At 35.7% G+C, this 22,028-nt stretch overlaps 3 protein-coding genes across 3 annotated transcripts; 1 reads left to right on the top strand and 2 right to left on the bottom strand.

Annotated features, from left to right (window-relative positions):
- Nucleotides 1–114: 114 nt before the first annotated feature.
- On the bottom strand, nucleotides 115–2,109 carry LOC106429530. The gene has a single exon (XM_013870283.2). The coding sequence runs from the start codon at nucleotides 2,107–2,109 to the stop codon at nucleotides 115–117; it is 1,995 nt and encodes a 664-aa protein (XP_013725737.2).
- Nucleotides 2,110–5,785: 3,676 nt separating this feature from the next.
- Nucleotides 5,786–8,522, top strand: LOC106429104. The gene is made up of 4 exons (XM_013869846.2): nucleotides 5,786–5,790; nucleotides 5,925–6,980; nucleotides 7,059–7,398; nucleotides 7,470–8,522. The coding sequence occupies exons 1-4, from the start codon at nucleotides 5,786–5,788 to the stop codon at nucleotides 8,520–8,522; spliced, it is 2,454 nt and encodes an 817-aa protein (XP_013725300.2).
- A 521-nt stretch (nucleotides 8,523–9,043) lies between these two features.
- LOC111205667 (uncharacterized protein At4g04775-like) lies at nucleotides 9,044–9,680 on the bottom strand. The gene is made up of 3 exons (XM_022701818.2): nucleotides 9,641–9,680; nucleotides 9,409–9,563; nucleotides 9,044–9,343 (listed from the first exon to the last, which is right to left on the bottom strand). The coding sequence occupies exons 1-3, from the start codon at nucleotides 9,678–9,680 to the stop codon at nucleotides 9,044–9,046; spliced, it is 495 nt and encodes a 164-aa protein (XP_022557539.2).
- Nucleotides 9,681–22,028: the final 12,348 nt, after the last annotated feature.

Below are 22,028 nucleotides of genomic sequence, written 5' to 3'. Positions count from 1 at the left end.
TCAAGCTCAATAACATCTAACATCTAACTCCCCCTGAATCAAGTACCATCTCCCCCTACTTGAGTGGAAAACTCTGTGAAAAAATTCATTATACTTGTTGGACCATCAAAACCCTCAACTCCTTCTACGCCATCGAACTGGTTCTTCAAGTTCAGTATATTGATCAACCATTCGAGTGTATGACACATTGGTATGCTCGTGTGACACACCTTTCGTAAATTTGGGATACAGATCTTTCTTAGCTATCCATACATATCCATACCTTCTAGGTTCCACATAACAAGGGTTCATCCTCCAAGCTCGCTCAATCTGGTGTCTTCGAGAATAACAAAAATCAACCTTATGACCATGATTCCCACAAAACAAACAACCATTCCTCCTAGTTATTGCAGGCTTTGGAGAGTGTAGTTTTGTCTGAGCATTAGGTTCTTTTTCCACAGGTGTAGATGTATGTCTTTTCTCAGCTTTCGAGCTACTTTCGGGGTTAGATGGAGTACCTTTTACAAACTTGATAACATCGAGTGGAATAGCTTGATCTTTTGGAGCAGCACCCTTGTATCCTAAGCCCCAATTCACCTTTGGAGGTTGTCCAACTGATAATATCTGATCTAAAGTTTCAGATCCTCTGTTCAGCATCCTTAACTTTTTGTAATTTTCACTGAGTTCTCTTTGCAGCAGCTGACTTTTCTCGCGTTCCTCATTCAATAGTTGTTTCGTCTGATCATATTTAGTCTCCATACTCTTTAGATTGTAGGCCTGCTCAGAGATTTTCTTATGTGAACTATGTGGATCAGACTCCTTCTCTTCTTTTGACACTCTAGTCTCAGATTTATTGTTGGTTTCCAACTCTAGAATGTTCACTTTTGCTTTCAGCATTGTTGTATCTTTGATAAGCTGAATATTTTCTTCACTGAGTTTAGCAAATTGACCAAACAAAACCTGATACTCAGCTAGAAGATCCACATTTATATCACTTTTTGCATCACTATGTGACACATCGGAGTTGGTGTGTGACACATCGGAGTTGGTGTGTGACACACACGACGCATGAAATTCACTTTTAGTGATGTCTTTTTCAGACCCCATAGCTCCATGAAGAGCCACGAAATTTAGAGCATCTTCTTTTCTTTCTGGCTTTTTATCATTGCAAATTCTCCTCATCTTCATCTTCTTTGTGTTCACACAATCTGATTTTATATGCCCATAACCATTACATCCATTGCACTTGATTTCGTTTCTCTTGAATGATGGACAATCTGTTTTGACATGTCCAATACCATGACAGTTAAAACACACCGCTCCCTGCATTTTATTTTTTCCTTCTTCTTTAGGCAGTCTGTCGTTGAACATCTTATACAAGAGATTCATGGTTTCTTCAAGTTTCTGAATCATCAGGTGAATAGATTCTTCAAGTTTTTGAGCTCTTTGGATGTCTTCATCAACTGTAACTGTAGAGTCTTGAGCAGGCTTTGAAAACTTAGATTCCAGTTCCATCTCCTCAGCCTTCAATATCCCTACTACCTCAGCAAACTTGAGTTCATCAGTGTTCATCGTCAAGTTTATTGCTGCTTTATGTGCTGCAAACTTAGTAGGCAAACATCGCAAAAACTTCTTCACCAATTTCGCATCTTCGTATTTTTTACCTAAAACTTGTGATTCATTGGCTATGGAGCTAAGCTTTGCACTGAAATCTCCTATCTTCTCATCATCAGTCATCCTTATGTCTTCAAACTGTGATGCAAGCAAATCCAATCTTATCCTCCTAACTTTCGCAGTACCCTCAAAAGCATTTTGTAGTATATCCCAAGCCTCCTTAGCTGATTCACATCCCTGTATAAGCTCAAATTGCTTTCCATCTACAGAACTGAAGATTGTATCCAGTGCTTTCGCATTAAACCTTGAAAGTTTTTTCTCTGTTGCAGTCCACTTTGTCTTCGGTTTAAGTGTCTTCAAGCCATCTTCTTGCATCACACATGGTTCTTCCCATCCAGATTGAACAACTGTCCAAATATCTTCATCAGCTCCACATAAGTTTGCTCTCATTCTCACTTTCCAGTACCCATAATTCACATCATTCAGCAACAACATATTATTTGCCAAAATCGCCATATTCTCTTCTCAGGATCTCACCTTGGTTCGAAGAACTCTTCTTCGTTTAGATGTCCTGCTCTGATACCAATTGTGGAATCGAGATACAGCGAAAACACAAGGCACAAAGTAATTCCAAGAACTCGTATATCTTTTATTAGAAATCCTTTACACAATCTCTTACAGATTTGTTTGATCCGAATTACACAACTCGACACGGATCGATTTCTAACAAACCCAACTTGCTTGACTCAACACCTGTTGATCAAGTCTACCAATTCACTCAGCTATGAAACCCCAAAACCCTTTGTGTTTCTCTCTGAGAATTACAACGTGAAAGCTCTAACCCTAATCTTAGGTAAAGCCACCATATATATTAAATAATATTTTCCTATTATCTAATATAGTATTTCCTATATTTTAGCATCACCAAATATTCCAATTCGTGATCTAATAACATTCCTTTAATGCTTATTTCGTCAACCAAGCATATGGAAATATGACACATCATCGCATCTTGACGTTTCTTTTTTATTCTCCGAAGCATGTGTCACACATTACTCTCCATGTGTAACACATGTACACGAACCAAAACTCCACCACAGCAGCAACCTATCAAGCTCCAAGTTCTTGAGCTTACAAGGATTTCGTGAATAATAAAGATAATTAAAAAGCATAGTTTAAAATAAAGCAGCGGCAGCAATCTGCAAATATTGTTGAAGCACTGATCATATCTGTAAACAAAAGGGTCTTCTGTTTTAATAGTATAGATTAAAACCATTGATCATCAATTTTAAATTTTGAGAATTTAAAAAATTTAGTAATTTAAAGTCATTTTTAAAAATTCAAAATAAAATATAGCATATACTCAAAATCTAAAATTTTATATACTAAAAATAAGATTGAATAATTTATTTTAATAATATAAAATTAAACAAAATGATGAAGGATAAAAAATTGTTACTAAATCTTTATTATTCAAAATCATTAATTGTAATATATATTTTAATCATATTAGGTAATTTCATAGCTTTTATTTAAAAAAAAAAAGAAAAATACTCTTTTGTACATTAATAATTAATTAATTATTACTTTAATAAAAAGTATAGTATATGTTTAGATGGACCAACTTAATTCTCTAATGATTCTAAGAATCATTGTAGCGGTGACAAGTGTCATATGTAAAAAGGTGTAATGTTTCTATTTTAATATATAAGTGATATATTATAGCAAATTAATAAAGCTCATGCGACATGTGGCTTAAGCGTAAAAGATGAACCGGAATCGCTAAATCACAACCAAGAACCGGTCTTGGGCAAAAGCTTATGAAACATTTGATTTAGACTCCAATTAGATTTTTTGAATGGTCAATTATAAAGTTATCCTTGATGATTTGATTATTATATTTAGGTGTCATTACTAAAATTATTTTATTTTTTATTACATGATTTTTAATTAGGTCTTTATTTTTTTCCCATTCGGTTTTTACAAATTTACATAAATAAAAATAAGGAAATATCATTATATATGGAATATATACATAAATTTATACGTATAATTTATTTAATTTATTTTTCTTTATATAATTTTCCAAAAAATTAAAAATATCTGTAAAATTTAAAATATAGAGATTTTTATATATAACCCATAAATATTTTTAAAAACTACCAAACTATATAATTTATATATTCATTTTTCTAAAAATTAAAACAAATTGACAATACTTTCCTTCTTATTTCTAAAAACAATATATATATATATATATAATTATATATAAATTTACAAAATATATCTATAATACTATTTGAAAATCAGTTTTCTATGTGTCATTCATTCTTACATTGATTCTTTGAATGGTAAACTATGAAGTTATCCTTAAGTCTTGATTAGTAGAGCTGATGACAAAGCAATAGGACTATGTTATAAATCAGTATGCTATGAAAAACATGATGCTACATAAACAATATGACATCATAAAAATATTTAATAAAATTATTGACAGAGCAGAAAATGACTCATATATAAAATGATCATATACAATTAAATATGATAAACAATTTATTTCTAAATAATATAGAATTTTTAATATTTATAATGTATATATGTATATGTTAACTTTTATTTTATTTTTGTTGAAAATAATAATTCACATATAGTTATATTTTAAATTTGTGAAATATCTTATATATTAAAACAGAAGTCACAACTTTGATTCATGTGTGATTTTTTTTTTAAAAATGGACATAATGGCATATTCTTAAAAAGTCATGTTATATTTAATATCTAATCTTATCATTTAAATTTTGGGCCTACTATAAATTTTTATTGGGCTATCAATAATTGGATTTAAACAATAGATGATCCATTGGATTTATAGATAGTATAAATTAAATAAATATAATTTAATACTGTAATATTATACTTCTATATGCTAAATATTTAAATATTTATCGATGTTAACTTTTAAAATTATAAAGATTTTTTAAATAAAAAAATCATATTATCCAACAATGATTAATCTTTACTACTTTAAACTAATGAAAACAAATTTTAAACTATATAGTTTATTTTTAAAATTAAACAAAAACTAAATGTTTAATTATTTACTCGATAATATAAATCTATGAAGCGAAAAGTTTAATTTTTTAAAAACTTTATAAATTTGTGAAATGTTACACTATCTTTGAATATGACAATAAAACAATATTTTACTAATCTTTATATATATAGTTATGATTTTAATAATGAAATAATAATCCCAAAATATATATATAGCAGAAGATGCAAATACATGTGAAAGTTTGAAACAATCTATTCAATGAAAAAATATAGAGTAAACTTATTATGTTTTAAAAATTGATAGACACATATATATTATAATATATATCAATTTAGAATTGACAAAATATTTATATAAAAACTAATGAAAACAAAAACCCGCGCGGTTGCACGGATCGAGATCTAGTTAATCTTTAAAAAAAAAGTTTTGGACGAGTATTGAATATTTACCATGAATGTGGTCTACTTTAAGGATTTTCGAATTTTCCCATGTCAAAACCCTAACCTTAGAGATAGTTCGGTGTGCGAGAAGTAAAACCCTAAACCTCTCCTAGGCTAAGACGTGAGATCAGAGAGAGAGATGCAAAGTAAATGTTTGCACGTGACTTGGGCATGGCAAAACTTTATTAAAAAGGATAATTTGACACGTATAGTCTAATGAAAAAGGGGGAAAACGGTCAATTCATACATCAACGGAGAACCGCGGTCCCGATCAGTACATACATTCCATACCTGTGCTAAAACATACATCAACTCAAGATTTTTTTAAATTTCATACATCAACCAAAACCTTTAGGTTAATTCATACATTGACCGTCTTGCCGTTAGTCAAACTATAACGACGTCTTACGTGGACTTAACGGGTGATTATGTGGATTTATAGGTTTATTACGTGGATTATTATACACAGATTAACCAAAACGACGTCGCATTGGGCTTTAATTAAACGACACCGTTTTGTTTATTCTGGAACAAAAAGACCATCTTCTCGTCTCTGTCGGGAAAGAAAAGAAAAAAAAACAGAGCGTGAGAGAGAGAGAGATAGAGAGATACGAGATTGAGAAGAAGAATTGCGAAGTTAGGTGTGACAAAGACGATTCAGAGGAGGTGAAAGCACAATTAAGAGAGAATTGTTGGAATGAGGTATGTTCGATCCTATTATCTGAGAAAATTATTGGGTTCTGTTTTGACAGCATACAATGTGTTCGCTGAAATGTGTCAATGAATATATTATCATGATTTATTTCTGTGACTGATGCATTGTATAATTTTTGCAGTGGGGATAATGATATCACGTTTATTATATACTACGACGGGAAGTTTGAGAATTTAGAAGGAAGTCTAAGCTATGTTGGTGGGAAAATTCATCATCTTGAAACCGCTCCTCAATGTCTATTTGGTGGGATAATGTCGGCAGATGTTGTTGATATGTATGGGCAACGAGTTTGGTACAAGTTTCCTTACGAAGACTTATTATCTTTGAAGGTGTTGTTTGATGGCGGTTTAAACTTCCAAAAAATGTGTGATGCTACACAATATGTAAAGACAGTGGAAATCTATCTTGAGCACCAAGACGTTAACAATGAGGCTGAAGAGAGTGAATCAGCTTTGCAAGATGCTCAATCAGAAGCGCATGATGGTGAAACTTCTCCGCATGATGGTGCTGATTCGGGAATAGAAAGGGATGAGGCCCGAGATAATAGTGAACCTGACCCGCGGGATGAGCGTGTAGAAGAAATAGTTTCTGAGTTTGTTGATGAGGAAGAGTACAATGAAGCTCATAGAGATACACCTCCATGCTCGGATGATGAAGAAGGTGACATCGAAAGTGGTTATGAAAGATGGCGAAGAGGAAGTGGAGAGTTGAAAATTATGCAGGTTTTTGAAAGCATAACCGAGTTCAAGGAAGCTGTGTTAGAATATGCATTGAAGGGAGGTTGGAATGTTAAATACACAAGATGGGGAGATCAAATTTCTGAGGCAAAGTGTGCTGTAGTGGGTGAGGTTCCTTGTACTTGGAGAATCTACTGTTCTTATGAGAAATCAGTGCAGCAGTACATGGTGAAGTCATTCCAAGAAGAGCATACTTGCACCAAAGACAGGTATTGCAAGTTATTGACTGATCATGTGATTGCTAAGCTTCTGATAAATGAGATCAGACACGATAATGCATTGATGCCAAGGTTCATACAAGAAATCATTGAAGACAGATACAACTTGACGGTGACACATGATATCGCTAGAAAGGCCCGAAAGAGAGCTTTGGAGATGATAAGCGATGAGTTTGATGAACAATTTGCAAGGATAAAAGACTACAAAGAGAAAATCCTAGAGTATGTATTGTTTTTAAAATTTTTGGTTTAATTTCAGTGGAGTTATTCTCTGACTTATTGGTTCATTTTCTTTGACAGAACAAACCCTGGGTCTACGTGTGATGTTGTGACAATCATTAGAGACGATGGTGTTGAGATATTCGACAAGTTTTATGTCTGTTTTAAGGCTTTGAATACAATATGGAGAGCTTATTGTCGACCCATTATTGGGATTGATGGGTGCTTTATGAAATCCACTTCAAAAGGACAACTCCTTGCAGCTGTGGGACGAGACGCAAACAATCAAATATATCCTGTTGCGTGGGGTATTGTTCAAGTTGAGGACACTGACAATTGGAAGTGGTTCATTGAAAGGGTGAAGTATGATTTAAACCTCCAAAGTGGTCAAGGGTTCACACTTATCTCTGACAAACAGAAAGTAAGCTTCTTAATGTTTTTTTCTTTTCTGAATTGTTGAATACATATTCTTACTGTGGTCATTATTTTCAGGGTCTTATAAAGGCTGTCGATGAAGAGCTTCCTCACATAGAGCACCGTATGTGCGCTAGACACGTTTACGGGAACGTTAAGAAACTACACCCCAACAAGCCTAAGTTTAAAAAACTATATTGGGCAGTGGCAAATAGCTTCAACGAGGGTGATTATAAAGCGGCACTTAAAGAGCTTAAAGCATTCGACTCTCAGATATATGATGACTTGATGGTGAGAGATCCTAAAACTTGTACTCGTGCATTCTTCAGTACCACATCTACTTGCGAAGATGGACTCAACAATTTCTCAGAGTCTTACAATAGCAGTCTGAAGAAAGCCCGTTCTCTGCCTTTAGTGGAAATGCTTGAGACCATGAGGAGACAAACAATGGTTAGAATTGAGGTGAGGAAGAAGAAGTTGCTGAAGTATAGGAAGAAATATAGTGAAAAGGTTGCAAATACCATCGCTGAAGAAGAGGAAAAACGCAAATGGTGTAAGAAAAGGACACCTGGTCCGAATGGTGTTTCAGAAGTACAGGAGAACAACATTTCCTACACTGTCAATATGGACAAGCGAACATGTAGCTGCAGAAGATGGGACCTCACCGGGATTCCGTGTCGTCATGCTTTGAAGGTGATTAAAGATAAAAAGCTTAATTCTGAGAATTTTGTGGCAGAGTGTTACTTGACCACTTTGTGGAAGAAGCAATATAGTGATTCAATCACTCCGGTTGAAGGAATGAAGTTCTGGAAAGATGCTCCTGGTTCTCACATTGAACCACCGCCAAGACCTATAGAGAAAGGTCGAAAGAAGAATCCGCAGAAGAGGAAGAAGTCAGTTCATGAGTCTCCTACAAAAGGGAAAAAAGTTTCAGGACACTTTAAGAAGATCCATTGTTATCGATGTGGGACAGAAGGGCATAACTCTCTCTATTGTGACCGACCCGGAGCCCCTAACAAGCCAAGAAAGATTTATCCAAGAAAGAAGAAACAACCTTCACAAGGAGAGACAATGTCAGTGGACCATGGTGAAGCTCCGGGACCAAGTCAACCAACACAAACATCCAACTAACTTCAGGTTTGCTCTCTTGGTTAAATTTCACTCATCACTGGACTAGTAACAATGCCTCTTTTGCCTCTTTTTTCAGGTTCTCTTGTTTATTATTTTTGGCTTCACTGTTAGTGTATTCTGAAGAACGAGGCAGCCTAGATACGACGTTGGTTTTTGGTATTTTAGGTGTGCTTACGGTGTGTTCTCAACTCAGCTTAGTCATGACTATGTTGGTTTTTGTTGTTTAGATGTTTCTCTGACTTATAATATCTCTCTTCTCTAAGACTTCTATATCTCTTTTGTAAAACTTATTATGTTATGAAAATCTTGAGTTTCAAAACATTTGTGATTCTAATGTTTTTGACCACTTCTTATGTCATAACAAAGCTAAAAACATAGCATAAACCAAATTCATGACAAAAGTGAAATTCATAACATAATCCAAATTTTAATACAAGCCGTTAAACCTTTGAAAAACCAACAATCCGACAAACATATCATCTCCGAAACTGGAAAAACATTCATTTCAATCTTCCACATTACTACATAGCAAAATAGTAGTACACTAACATCATTCCAACCCCACAAACTACTATCTTCTTCAAGCTCTTCACATCTCTCTCATATCCTTGAACCAATTCTTTCATCTCTTTCATCTCTTTCCCCAATCCACCTAAAGCATCACCCAAATCTTCAATCTTTTTGTCATAACTTCTTATTACATCTTCACATCTCTGAGACTGAAGTTCCAAATGACCAATTTTTTCATCAAACAAACTCTTAATATCGTGAATTTCTTCAACCGCAGATTCATCCGTCCATTTAAACAAATGATTCTTATCCTACACAGTCAAATCGATTTATCTTAGAACAGACACAAATAGTTAAACAAAGTCAAATTTTTTACCTCTTCACTGTCATTAGGACAACCATGGAAAAGTCTTCCTGGGTTTTTCAAGGTTTTAGATGTAAAAATCACAGCAGCTTCTCCACACTTCCTACAAAAAGCCGGAAACCCTCTTTCCCTTTCAACCCTACGACGACTGAAACTCTGGCTCATCGCTGTTCAGTTATCACTCAATTAAATAGCCTAAATAAACACCCAAACCTTGATTGGAGACAAAATTGATTCTATTTACCTGTACCATACGAGGAATTAGGGTTAGATGAGCTAGACATTAGCGCTTCTTCTTCTCAATCTCGTATCTCTCTATCTCTCTCTCTCACGCTCTGTTTTTTTTTTTCTTTTCTTTCCCGACAGAGACGAGGAGATGGTCTTTTTGTTTCAGAATAAACAAAACGGTGTCGTTTAATTAAAGCCCAATGCGACGTCGTTTTGGTTAATCTGTGTATAATAATCCACGTAATAAACCTATAAATCCACATAATCACCCGTTAAGTCCACGTAAGACGTCGTTATAGTTTGACTAACGGCAAAACGGTCAATGTATGAATTAACCTAAAGGTTTTGGTTGATGTATGAAATTTAAAAAAAATCTTGAATTGATGTATGTTTTAGCACAGGTATGGAGTGTATGTAATGATCGGGACCGCGGTCCTCTGTTGATGTATGAATTGGCCGTTTTCCCAATGAAAAAGGATTATTTGAACCGTAGAATATCCGACACTATATTCCCACATCGGTCGGTTATCATGTTGATCAAGGGTTTATAAACAGTTGCATATTATAAAAAATTGTCAATTGGTGGGAGGTAGGAGTTCATGATTCAGATTCATGGAGATGGCGCCCAGAAGATCAAACGGATTAAGGCTCCATCTCTATTGTTGGATGACATGGTCCAACCTGTTCTCATACCAATTGACAACCTTTTTGAATTAATTGTTAAACTATTATCGCAAATTAATAAATTTCATGGGACACATGTATTTAAGCGTATAAGCTTGATTAACGAGAATCGCTAAATCACATCTCAAAGCCGGTCCTCTGCAGGTTATCGAGAGATGAATTTGTGTAGGGTTTGTAAATTTTAAGAATCGATAGATTTTAAAAGTTATATGAATTGTGAAAATTTATATACATTGACTTACGAAATTTGATCATAACTGTTTTTGGATTCGTATAGATTTTCATGAATTTGATTACCTATTTTCTATCATTCTTTTTATAAAGTAAATATATAATTTATTTATTTTTTAAATCATATAGCATTATTATTTACTTTTTCTTTGAAATTAAAAAAAATAATAGTGATACATACAAAATTGAAATTTTTTTCTTAAATAGTCATTTTAAAGTTTTTGTCACAAAAAGAGCATTCAAAAAGAAAGATGACAGTGTTTCAAAAAAAAAAAAGGTTTTTTGCAAAATTGACTCAAAACTCAAAGTCAAACCTAAAACTAACTCATGCTTTTTTGGATTTTTCTTTTGTCATATTCACTACACAAGCTCTTTTTAAAATGCCATTCGTTTTTTTATTCTTTTTTTTCTTTTTAAAATTGCATTTTTACTCTCTCAACCTCATCATCTTCAAGTATTTACAAGATTGTCATTACAATCAATACACCAACCACCATGAACAACCAATTTGAAGCTCTTAATGCACCTCAAATCGATTTACACTCTCTTTTTCTCACTTGTTATGAACTAAAAACAACATCTCTTCCACTTTGCCTCCATATTCATCCAAAAAACTCAAGCATACTATTTCAAGCTTTTGATTCAAATTTTTTTATAGTTGATAGAGCCATTCATGCATACTATTTTTGGTGGGTTACTTTCGTTTGAGGTTCTGGGTGGTTGGAGAAGACTATGTGTGCTAAGGAAGTCATCTCACTAATTTAAGGTATGAAATTGAAATTTTTTCCAGATCTATTTGCGTAGAAGACTTACCCGTAAGTAGTCTGGCTGTAGAAGACTTACGGGTAAGTCTTCTGGTCAAACGGACGACTTACTTGTAAGTCGTTATCTTTGTTTGTTAAAAAAAAATCTTGAGAATACCCTAGACGACTTACTGGTAAGTCGTCTAGGATAAACGGGTTAGTTTTGCATTTGACCGAATTGTGTAAAATATTTGACTTTTCCTGGATGACTTATCAGTAAGTCGTCTCCGGGAAAACAAAATTTTCAATATTTCATTAAAGCTAGACGGCTTATCTGTAAGTCGTCTCAGGTTACTTTTGCAATTGGAAAATAAAACTTAAATATTTAACTTTTCCCAGACGACTTACGCGGAAGTCGTCAAGTAAGACGACTTACTTGAAAGTCGTCCGACTTACTTGAAAGTCGTCCATGATAAGCAAAGTCGTCCAGATTTATTTCCTTGATTCTGGTCAAACCTTGCTTATCTCAGACGACTTTCTCGTAAGTCGTTTACGTGGACGACTTTCAAGTAAGTCGTCTGGGTAAAGTTAAATATTTAAGTTTATTTTTCGAATTGTAAACTAACCTGAGAAGACTTACAAATAAATCGTCTAGCTTTAATAAAATATTGAAATTTTTGTTTACCCAGAGACGACTTACTGGTAAGTCATCCAGGAAAAGTCAAATATCTGACACAATTCGGTCAAATGCAAAACTAACTCGTTTTATCCTAGACGACTTACTGGTAAGTCGTCTAGAGTTTTTTTTTTAACAAACAAAGCTGGACTACTTACTTGTAAGTCGTCCTATTTAAAATTCAATTGCAAAAATGACCTGTTTGGACGACTTACTGGTAAGTCTTCCAGACGACTTACTGGTATGTCGTCTGCGTCAATGTTTAGTAAACTTTCATTTTCTCTATGTTTACTAATGTGTTTTATTTTGAATTTTTGTAGATGATGCGTCAGTTACATGCAGTGTATGGAGAATGGTTGTTGAAAGATTGCCGTTGGAATTTTGTGGTTGATAATGTCAAAGGAGTGAGAATCATTTTTTTTGGGGAAGGTTCGACACATGCTGAACTTCTTGCAATGGCTCAAGAAGATTATAACCTGAAGATTATAACCTGGACATGAGCACATAATCTGTGGAGATAACCTACTCATTACCAGCAGAAATGATGTTGGTTCCAGACATCCCTCCTATTCATGTTACAAGTGATATACAAGTTCGAAACTTACTCGAGATAACCAAAACGCATGGAGTACATCTTTTTGTATCAAGCCGTAGCAAGGTGGAAACGGTTTCAGAGTTCAGGGAAGAAGATGATGAAGCTGATAAAGCTGATGAATGTTTTGAAGATGATGATGATGATTTAGTTGAAGATGAAAATCATGATGGGGAGGAGGATGATGGGAAGGAGGACCATGGGGAGGAGGATGATGGGGAAGAGGATGCTGATATCTCTATTGTTGCTGAAGCGGATGAGAATGGTGAGGATTACAGTGTTTATGGAAATGTTGAAGATAAGGATGAGGAAGATGATGATATGTGTTTTGAAGATTTCAAAAAGATTGAAGGAGGAAGATCGAATGGTAACAGTATCTATGTCAACCAGAGTTTTGTTAGCAAGGATGCACTGCTTTCAGAGCTGCGGTTGACATCAGTGAGGTTTAGGTTCTCCTTCAGAATATACAAGTCAACGAAAACTCTCCTTGTGACAACATGTCCGGTTAGTGGTTGTCAATAGAAGATCAGAGCGAGTGTGACACATGGGACAAACACGTTTTGGGTAACAAAGTATGTGGAAAAACATACATGCTCAGTGGGAAACCGACTCGCTCAGCGGAGACACTGTACTCCGAAGTATGTTGGTAGGTTTTTCATTGATCGCGTTGGAATCATTGATGGGTTGAATCCGCAACATATCAGTGATGCAATGAAGAACATGTTTGGCATGACGCTTGATTACATCACCTCATACAGAGCACTTTTATATGCACAAACATTGGTGAGAGGATCAGCAGAAATTGGGTATTCGCATCTGCCATCATACCTCGAGCAAATCTCCTTAGCAAATCCCGATTCTATCACGGCTATAGAACTTGATTCTATCAATAGATTTAAGTATCTATTTCTCTCTTTTGGAGCTTCTATCAAAGGTTTTAAGTATCAGAGAAGGGTCATTGTGGTGGATGGGACTCACCTAAGTGGGAAGTATGGAGGTGTTATGTTAGTTGCAGCCGCACAAGATGGGAATTTTCAGATATTTCCATTGGCTTTTGGGATCGTAGATGCTGAAGATGAACCTTCTTGGGAATGGTTTTTCACAAAATTGGCTAGTTGTGTATCTGATGAGCAGCCTCTGGTGATAGTCTCCGACCGGCACACTGCCATTAAAAGTGCGTGTGATAAGGTGTTTCCTTGGGCAATCCGAGGAATATGTTACTATCACCTTCAAGATAACATTGTCAAAAAGTATAAAGGGAAACATCTCTTGTACTTGGTGAAAGGTGCTGCTTATGCTCATACGGTTTCAGATTTTGACCGGTACATGGCTGAGATACGGAGTGCAAACCCGGACCTTGCAACATATTTGGAGAATGCCGACGTCAGCCTATGGTCAAGGGTTTATTGTCAGGGGAAATATACAACATAAAGACAAGCAACATCGCTGAATCTATTAATTCCGCTCTGAAGCGAGCTAGAGGATTTCCGGTTCAGTTCCTGTTGGAGTTCATAAGGGAGAAGCTAGGAAAGTGGTTTTGGAAAAGGAGAGAAGATGCTTTGAGTCTCCCAACTCAACATAGTCGAGGTGTTGAATACTTGCTTGCTGTTCGATCGGAGATAGCGGATACGATGATGGTACAACCAATTGATGGAAGGCGATTCTTTGTGAAAGGTGGCAAAATGGATTGTGTGGTTGATTTGGAACATGGAAAGTGTGATTGTGGTGTCTATGCAGTGGAGAAAATACTTTGCTCTCATGCTATAGCTGCTGGAACATCTGGTGGTTTGCATATCTCCACACTTGTATGTCCAGTGTACTCAAAGGATTTTCTGTTTGCAGGATACTCAGAGAATATATATCCTTGTGGTGGACAACAAGTTGAGGAACACACATGCTTTCCTCCAGATGTAAAGCGTGGTCCAGGAAGACAGAAGAAATCTTGGTTGGAGCTATCCAGGATGAGAGGACGCAAACCCCGGAAGCAACACAGGGTTTATAGATGCTCAAAATGCAAGGAAACTGGCCATACGAAACCACAATGTAAGAAATGACGTGGACGACCTTCAACTAAGTCGTCCAGAAGGTTGTCCAGTGTTTTTTCTTCCAGAAGACCTTCAAGTTAGTCGTCCAGTGTTTAGTCTTCCATAAGACCTTCAAGTAAGTCGTCCAGAAGACCTTAAAGTTAGTCGTCCAGGGTTTTTTCTTCCAGGAGACCTTCAAGTTAGTCGTCCAAGATTTTTTCTTCCAAAAGACCTTCAAGTTAGTCGTCCAGTGTTTAGTCTTCCAGAAGACCTTCAATTAAGTCGTCCAGAAGGTCGTCTAGTTAGTCGTCCAAGGTTTATTCTTCCAGAAGACCTTCAAGTTAGTCGTCCAGTGTTTAGTCTTCAAGAAGACCTTCAAGTAAGTCATCCAGAAGGTCGTCCAGTGTTTAGTCTATGTATTAAAAATTTGTGTTATGAACTTATCTGTGTCAACTTCTTTGTCAAATTGCCCTACCAAACAAATTTAAGAAGGTTTTGCCCTTTATATTATCCGAAAGGTTACAAAAGGTCACTGAACAGAAGACTTTCCAGACTACTTATAGTTAAGTCCTCCAACATTCCAGACGACTTAACTATAAGTCTTATGCGCAGAAGATAGATTACAAAATAGTGATCAAGTTCAAATACACACATCAGCCTAATCTATCATACAAAATAATCTAACGTAGCCTGTTTATCACCCCTCATACGCACCCAGGTTGGCATCATTGTCCTTGTTTTCGAACTCATGCGCGTGAGGAAGCTCTTGAAATATATCCACTGCCATCTTATCCCTCATAGTCTTCCCGTTGGGCTTAGCAAAGTATTTTTTACTAAACTCTTTCCCAAGAGCATGACATTCAATGTACTTTAGAGCGTACACGCCACAATCACCAGCTCGAGCCGGAGGTATATTGGTCGGTCTCTCATTTGTGAATGACTCCAGGCTGTATTGGGCACGTTGTTCGTCTGAGGAAGCGCACTCAACAAGCAGATAAGGGACCATGTAGAGAAAATGCTCCATTACCACATCGAGTTCTTCTGAGGAGATACTGGAACAAATGCTGTCAAAGACGACTATGTGTCTCTTAGGGATCGATATCCACATAGCAATCCAATGAGTGTCGGTGTAGTTCACTGGCGCATAGATATCATCAATATCCCTCCTCCAAACCTTGTTCGATTGGTAAAATGATGGTGTAATGCCTGCATAATAATTCCACCCCCCACCAAGGAGTCTTCTTCCTAAACCGTTCTGATCGGGCTCCGAGTCCTTAAAATCCTTGAAGTTGAATCTCCATTGCTGAGCAAAGAGATGATCAAGGAAGCACATTCTCTCACTCCTGAAATGTTGTGGGTTAGCGTCGTACCTCTTCCTCAGCACATTAATCCAAGCATAAATATGCTGCATATAAAATAGGGTACAAGTCAGAAGATATTAGACGACTTACTGGTAAGTCGTCTACGTAGAAGACTTACCAGATGACTTACAAGTAATTCGTAGATGAATTAAGTCGTCTACAAAGAAGACTTATCAGTAAGTCATCTAAGTCATAGCAGAAGACTTACACAATCCTCCAGCCACTCTAAGGAGGTCCGGAGGATTTGATACCACCAAGTTCTACTTGTACGTGGTTTTTTATCGAGAGGTGTTCTATAATGACTGCAAACACAAAATGTTAAAAAGCAATCAGTTTTTGTAGACTAAAGCAAGCTATTATGGGAAAAGCAAACACTTACGGACAAGTTTTCAACCAATCAGTGAGCTCCTTCAACTTCTTCTTGTCAATTGGTGCAAAAGGATTATAGCCTGGATAAATCTTTTTGTTTGGAATGATCACTTTGGTCATGCTGTTTGCCGTATAAGGAGATTGCTGTGAGGCAGCAAGTTTCCTTGTTCGATCACTCTTTGCACGGCAAAGTGCCGAAGCATCATCCCTCTTTTCCAGATATCTAGCATCCTCCTTCTGTAAATCCTAAACAATGGATTGATTTTGTCCAATAGAACAAGGCTCGGTTCTGGAGCTTTATCTTTCAAGGAACTAGCATCTGCAGGCACATCTGGACCTTTATCCTCCGGCAAGCTCTTCCTTCCCTCGTTCGTCCCATTAACACTTTCACTCTGCAATATACGAGATGAGTTTATACAATAATAACCAAAGATCCATTTCAAACAATAATAACCAATGACTTTGTCCAAAGATCCATTTCATACACTATAAACAAAGCACACATATTCTGACATACAAGAAACAAAGCAAATGCAACTTTTCAGCTCTTATTCTTAAGATTTTGTCTAGTCAATCTCTTGTTGGGAGAGGATTCGTTACTAACCCCGGGTTCGAGCGTCGGTTTAGGTGGAGGGGCAGTGTTTTTAGCTGATGTCCCTTTCGATTTTGTGGTGATACCAACCTTCTTCTCCACAGCTTCCACCCTTTCCGACAGATACTTGATCTCCTTAAGGCACGTCCCAAACCCTTCCCTCATGGCATCAACTATGTCCTTGAACATGGTTTTAATATCCTCTTTGGTCAACCCACCAACAGTCGTAATCACCTCTGAACGAGCCACTGTATGAACCTCTTCACTAGCGTCTGCAGCTGCCTCTTCACTAGCCTCTTCACTAGCCTCTTTCGAGCTTTCTTCCGAGGTCTTGGACTGTTTTCCTTCACTACCTTTTTCTTCACTGGACTCACAACAGTCGGCTTTGTATTGACCCAAGTACCGGCGAATTCCCAGCAATCCATGGTCCACTTCCACGGTTTCTTCACAAACATGAGTTTAATTATGTTCTCTGCGGGCATGTCCTCAACATCAAACTCCCATTTTAGAAAAATTTCACCAATGTCCTTTTGAACAAAGTTGATCACCCTAGTCTGCAGTAAATAGAAGATATGAACTTAGATATTTGACGGATTAAGAAAGATGGGAAGAAAAGACTTCGCAGACGACATCTTGAAAGTCTTCCAGTTGGACGACTTAGTAGACGACTTATAATAAGTCGTCTGGAAAGTCTTCCAGCTGGAAGACTTTCCAGACGACTTAATTATAAGTCTTCTACTAAGTCGTCCAGTTGGAAGACTTATCAGACGACGTAATTATAAGTTTTATGTGAAGTCGTCCAGATTGAAGTAAATACCTGACTGAGGATAGCCTCTTTAACCTGTCTGCGTCCTTTGCGATTCTTGTAAGCCAGTATCGGTGGAGACGGATTGTTTGGGAGAGGATTACCATAATTAGCACCCAATTCCGGCAGAGCTGTGTACACCCAGACCTGGAGAGCTTGCGCAAACCCATTAATAGTGTAACAACCCGAAATATCTCTGCCCTTCACAGAGTCCATCAGCACCTTAAACGCGACTCTCCCCCATGGATAATTCTCAAACCGTTCTAGCTCCATCACTAGCCTTGCCAGACTAACCCGTGTAGGGGTTGAATACTTTCTCCCTTCAATGTATCCAGTGAAGATGGCAAGGTACGCGAGCCGCTTGCGATCATCCTGAGACCACCCTTCGCATCTCTCAAATGCTGCTATTATCCCCTGAGTAGATGGCCCAGCTTCGACATGAACTCCCAACATCTCCCAGAAAGAATTCAACTCCTTTGTAACAACACAGTGAGGTCTCTCAAGGTCCTCGATGTACTCGCAGTTTAGACCAGTGAGGTTTTCAAACTCTAACAGTGAAAACCTCACAGGTTCTGGACCAACGAGACTCCACAGCTCATACTTCTTCTTTATGTCCAGCTGGAAACCGAGCATGTAGTGAACCAGCCTTGAAGCCCAATCAAATCCCAGCTCTTGGAACTTGATGAAAACTCCCAACTTCTACTCCTTCAGCTCTTCATATTCGTCATCATGAAGAGCTTTCTTTAAAGCAGTATGCAACGTCCAATAAGTATGATACGAAATGCTATGCACTGCGGGGGGCTCTTCCCCTAATGTATGTATCCTACGGGGGAGTTCTGGTATATCCATTTTTTTTTCCTGCAAAACAATCAAAGACAACCATCTCAAAACAATCAAAGACAACCATCTCAAAACAATCAAAGACTTATAATTAAGTCGTCTGGCAAGTTTTCCAGCTTAAAGACTTATAATTAAGTCGTCTGGAAAGTCTTCGTGGAAGACTTTCCAGACGACTTAATTATAAGTCTTCCAAGACTTCCAGTAGAACATTTTAAAACCGCCTGAAAATTCGGAGAAGATATAGTCGCCTTCGACATAGCGGTTATATATCTGCAAAAATAGACGTGAAAAAAAGAACGAGTGTATAAACTGATAGAGACAACATTTTATGTTCATCTTTTCCTCAATCAATCACTCGACAGTAAGAGATATAACTTACCGGCGGCAGAGTTCAACGAGACGCCTCTGAGAGAATGCGCGCTAGGGTTTCCTCTCAGATCTTAAATAGAAGAAGCAGCTGTGAGAACGGTGGTGAGAATGACGGTGATAACGGCGGAGAGATAACCGGCGGTGAGAACGATGGATTAGAGAGAATCGACGAAAATCGCCTTCGAAATCGCCTTTGAGAGAAACGGCGTTAGGGTTTTCTAAATTTCGCGAAACAGTGAATAAAAAACACCTTATATATGTCCGGTAAATAATCCGGTTAGGTTTAAAAGTACACTGAAAAATTAAAGGTTCGGTCCGGTTTGGACGACTTACTAGTAAGTCGTCTGTTGAATATTGTACATCAGACGACTTACTAGTAAGTCGTCCCAGACCCTAAATTTAACCCCTAAACTAAATTGACTAAATTAACTAACTAACCACGTTATAAAGCCGTAGTTATACTTAAATAGTGTTTACTATACACAGAAATAAATAAACACACTTAGGTAAATTTTAAAGTTTTCAAAAAAATATTTTTGCATTCCAAAATCTAACCCTAAGAACACATACAATACTACAACATATGTTGGCAAAACCTAAACCAAAGAATATCATGGCTCACTACTTTCACTCATCTATGTTGAAAACTATTAACTTTTGTTATATCTTAATTTATATCTCTTAAAACATATGTTAATTACATGATTTCAATTTTTCACTTATCAAAATATTTCTTACAAAAAAATTATTTCTAAGTAGAACTAGTCCAGACGACTTTCCAGTAAGTCGTCCAAACGACTTACGGGGGTTAGAAACGTAAAAAACTTTCGATTTTTTTGTTTGTTCACAAGAGGCTGGTTGTAATTTCAATAGCCTTTTAGGTTACTTTTGCATCTGATTCAAGTTTAAGTTTACTTTTGCATTTGAAATCAAGTTGTGAGTCATATTTGGCAATTTTCCCAAAAAAAAGACCAAAACAGTTTCATGAAAAAGGCAAAAGACGATTTTACCTCTTGCTTTATATATATAAAAGTAATAAAATAATAAAAATTAAGAATAAATAATTTCTTTTATAATTTCGAATTATATGTTTTCAAATTTGAACTTTTTAATAATTTTTATAATTTGGATTTTTTTTTTTCTAAATATTTTCTAAACTCTAGTTTGTTCGTGTAGTCTAGGATTTGGCTCTCAAATTTTCTTTTTCAAATTCAAAATTTTTTTTGAAACTATTTTAAAATTTTATTTTAATATTATTAATATTTATATTCAAAATGATAATTATTTATAAAAATAATTATATATTTTAAAATGTAAAAGTATATAAATGTAATGAATTATAGTTCTGGACATATAATTTGAATTTAAGGTGCAATAGATATTTGGTAAGAACAGTTATATTGTTTTCTAGTTTTTTATCACATGGATTTTGAAAATCATAAGGTTACATATGATATTTTGAAAGTTGACTCTTATGAGTAAAAATGAATAGAATTCATTTCTCAATAACACTAGATTTTGTTTGAATTAGAGAATCACTAATAACTAAACTTTTTGAATAACAAGGGATTTGAGTGGATTTTCAAAATTCTTAAACCAATAACAATAGCTTCTACTAAGATTTTTGAATTCCAATAACCAATAACAATAGAATCTCAAAATTTTCAAAATTCATGAAAATTCACTTACCAATAACTTTCCCCGTACAATATTCGTTTCGGCCTCCAAATTTTAAAGAGTTAATATCTATAAGTTTTGGTCTTCAAATTATAAATAATTTCTTATAAGATTAGCATAAAATGTTTATGGCCTCTAAATCTTAGAGCCGACATGCACATCCCAGTTGGTAATCTCTGTATGGCAAATTAAAGGGTTATGAGCAAATCTGTTTCTGAGTCAGAGTTTTGAATAATCAATATCTTTCTTACACGAAGCCTGTGGGAGAATGCCATGAAACCGTAGTCTTGAACATGCTTCCATCCTGTTATAGCATTTATAGAATCAATATACTTTTTCCTCATTAGTCTCTTTTATGTTTATTTTCTTCTGGATTCGTACGTTCTGCAAACCCTAACGGTTGTTGTGGAAGATCTTTAAGTAACGTAAAGGGCACGCACCTGTGGGCTGCACCTCCTCTTGGGGATTAGTCTGGACCCTTCCATAGGTTCGGGATACCCCCAGGTTAAACAAAAAAAAAAAAAAAAAAACGTCAAGGGCACGCGCTTACTTCTTAACTTCTCAGCCATGTTTCAATAATTTATTATATCATATTGTATTTGTATACGACATATGATGCATTTAGGGACTTTCTTGCTAACGAACAACATTGTGAGCAACATAATTTTGGCAGTTTTTCAAGAATGTGAACCTGATTAATCAAGAAACTAAAACAGAAGCAAAGACTAGTCATAGTTTTTAAATTTCTAACACCAAAACCGTTTGATTAGAGTATGCCTAAAAAGAGAGTCGACACTGGACACCGATTATCAGTGGCAAAGCTAGAAAATTATCTTATCAGAGTCATAAATATATTAATTATTATATTAAGGACAAATCTCTAAAATAGCATTTTTTTAAGTTTATATCACAAAAATAGCACTCAAAAACTAAAATGACCAAAATAGCATTTTATCATTTGAAAATTTTAATTTTTTTATTTTTCAAAATTTGAAATCTTATCCCCAAAACCTCATTTCTCAACTCTAAACCCTAAACCCTAAACTCTAAACCCTAAACCCTAAACTCTAAACCCTAAATTCTAAACCCTAAACCCTAAACTCTAAACCCTAAACCCTAAATTCTAAACCTTAAACCCTAAACCCTAAACCCTAAACCCTAAACTCTAAACCATAAACCCTAAACTCTAAACCCTAAACCCTAAATCCTAAACCCCACTCTTTAACTCTAAACCCTAAGTTTGTGACTTTTGATAAAACATTAAATGCTATTTTTGTGACTTTTGACCTTGAGTGCTAGTTTGGGAACAAAAACTTGATTTACTGCTATTTTTGTATTTTTCTCTTATATTAATATAATATAAAATAATTAAAACACATAAATAAATCAATTTACAATAGATTTAAAACATAACATTTGTAAATAGAAGATTTTTAGTCAG

This window comes from Brassica napus, chromosome C9, assembly GCF_020379485.1.
Source record: "Brassica napus cultivar Da-Ae chromosome C9, Da-Ae, whole genome shotgun sequence".
NCBI classification, from domain to species: domain Eukaryota; kingdom Viridiplantae; phylum Streptophyta; class Magnoliopsida; order Brassicales; family Brassicaceae; genus Brassica; species Brassica napus.
Note: the sequence above shows the minus strand (reverse complement) of the source record. Positions and strands in the feature narration are given on the sequence as shown.

Coding starts and splice junctions, on each gene's coding strand:
- LOC111205667 (XM_022701818.2), bottom strand. CDS start 9,680: ATGTCTAGCTCATCTAACCCTAATTCCTCGTATGGTACAG. Junction 9,564..9,640: donor TAATTCCTCGTATGGTACAG/GTAAATAGAATC, acceptor ATAACTGAACAG/CGATGAGCCAGAGTTTCAGT. Junction 9,344..9,408: donor GTCCTAATGACAGTGAAGAG/GTAAAAAATTTG, acceptor TTGACTGTGTAG/GATAAGAATCATTTGTTTAA.
- LOC106429530 (XM_013870283.2), bottom strand. CDS start 2,109: ATGGCGATTTTGGCAAATAATATGTTGTTGCTGAATGATGTGAATTAT.
- LOC106429104 (XM_013869846.2), top strand. Junction 6,981..7,058: donor TACAAAGAGAAAATCCTAGA/GTATGTATTGTT, acceptor TTTCTTTGACAG/AACAAACCCTGGGTCTACGT. Junction 7,399..7,469: donor TTATCTCTGACAAACAGAAA/GTAAGCTTCTTA, acceptor CATTATTTTCAG/GGTCTTATAAAGGCTGTCGA.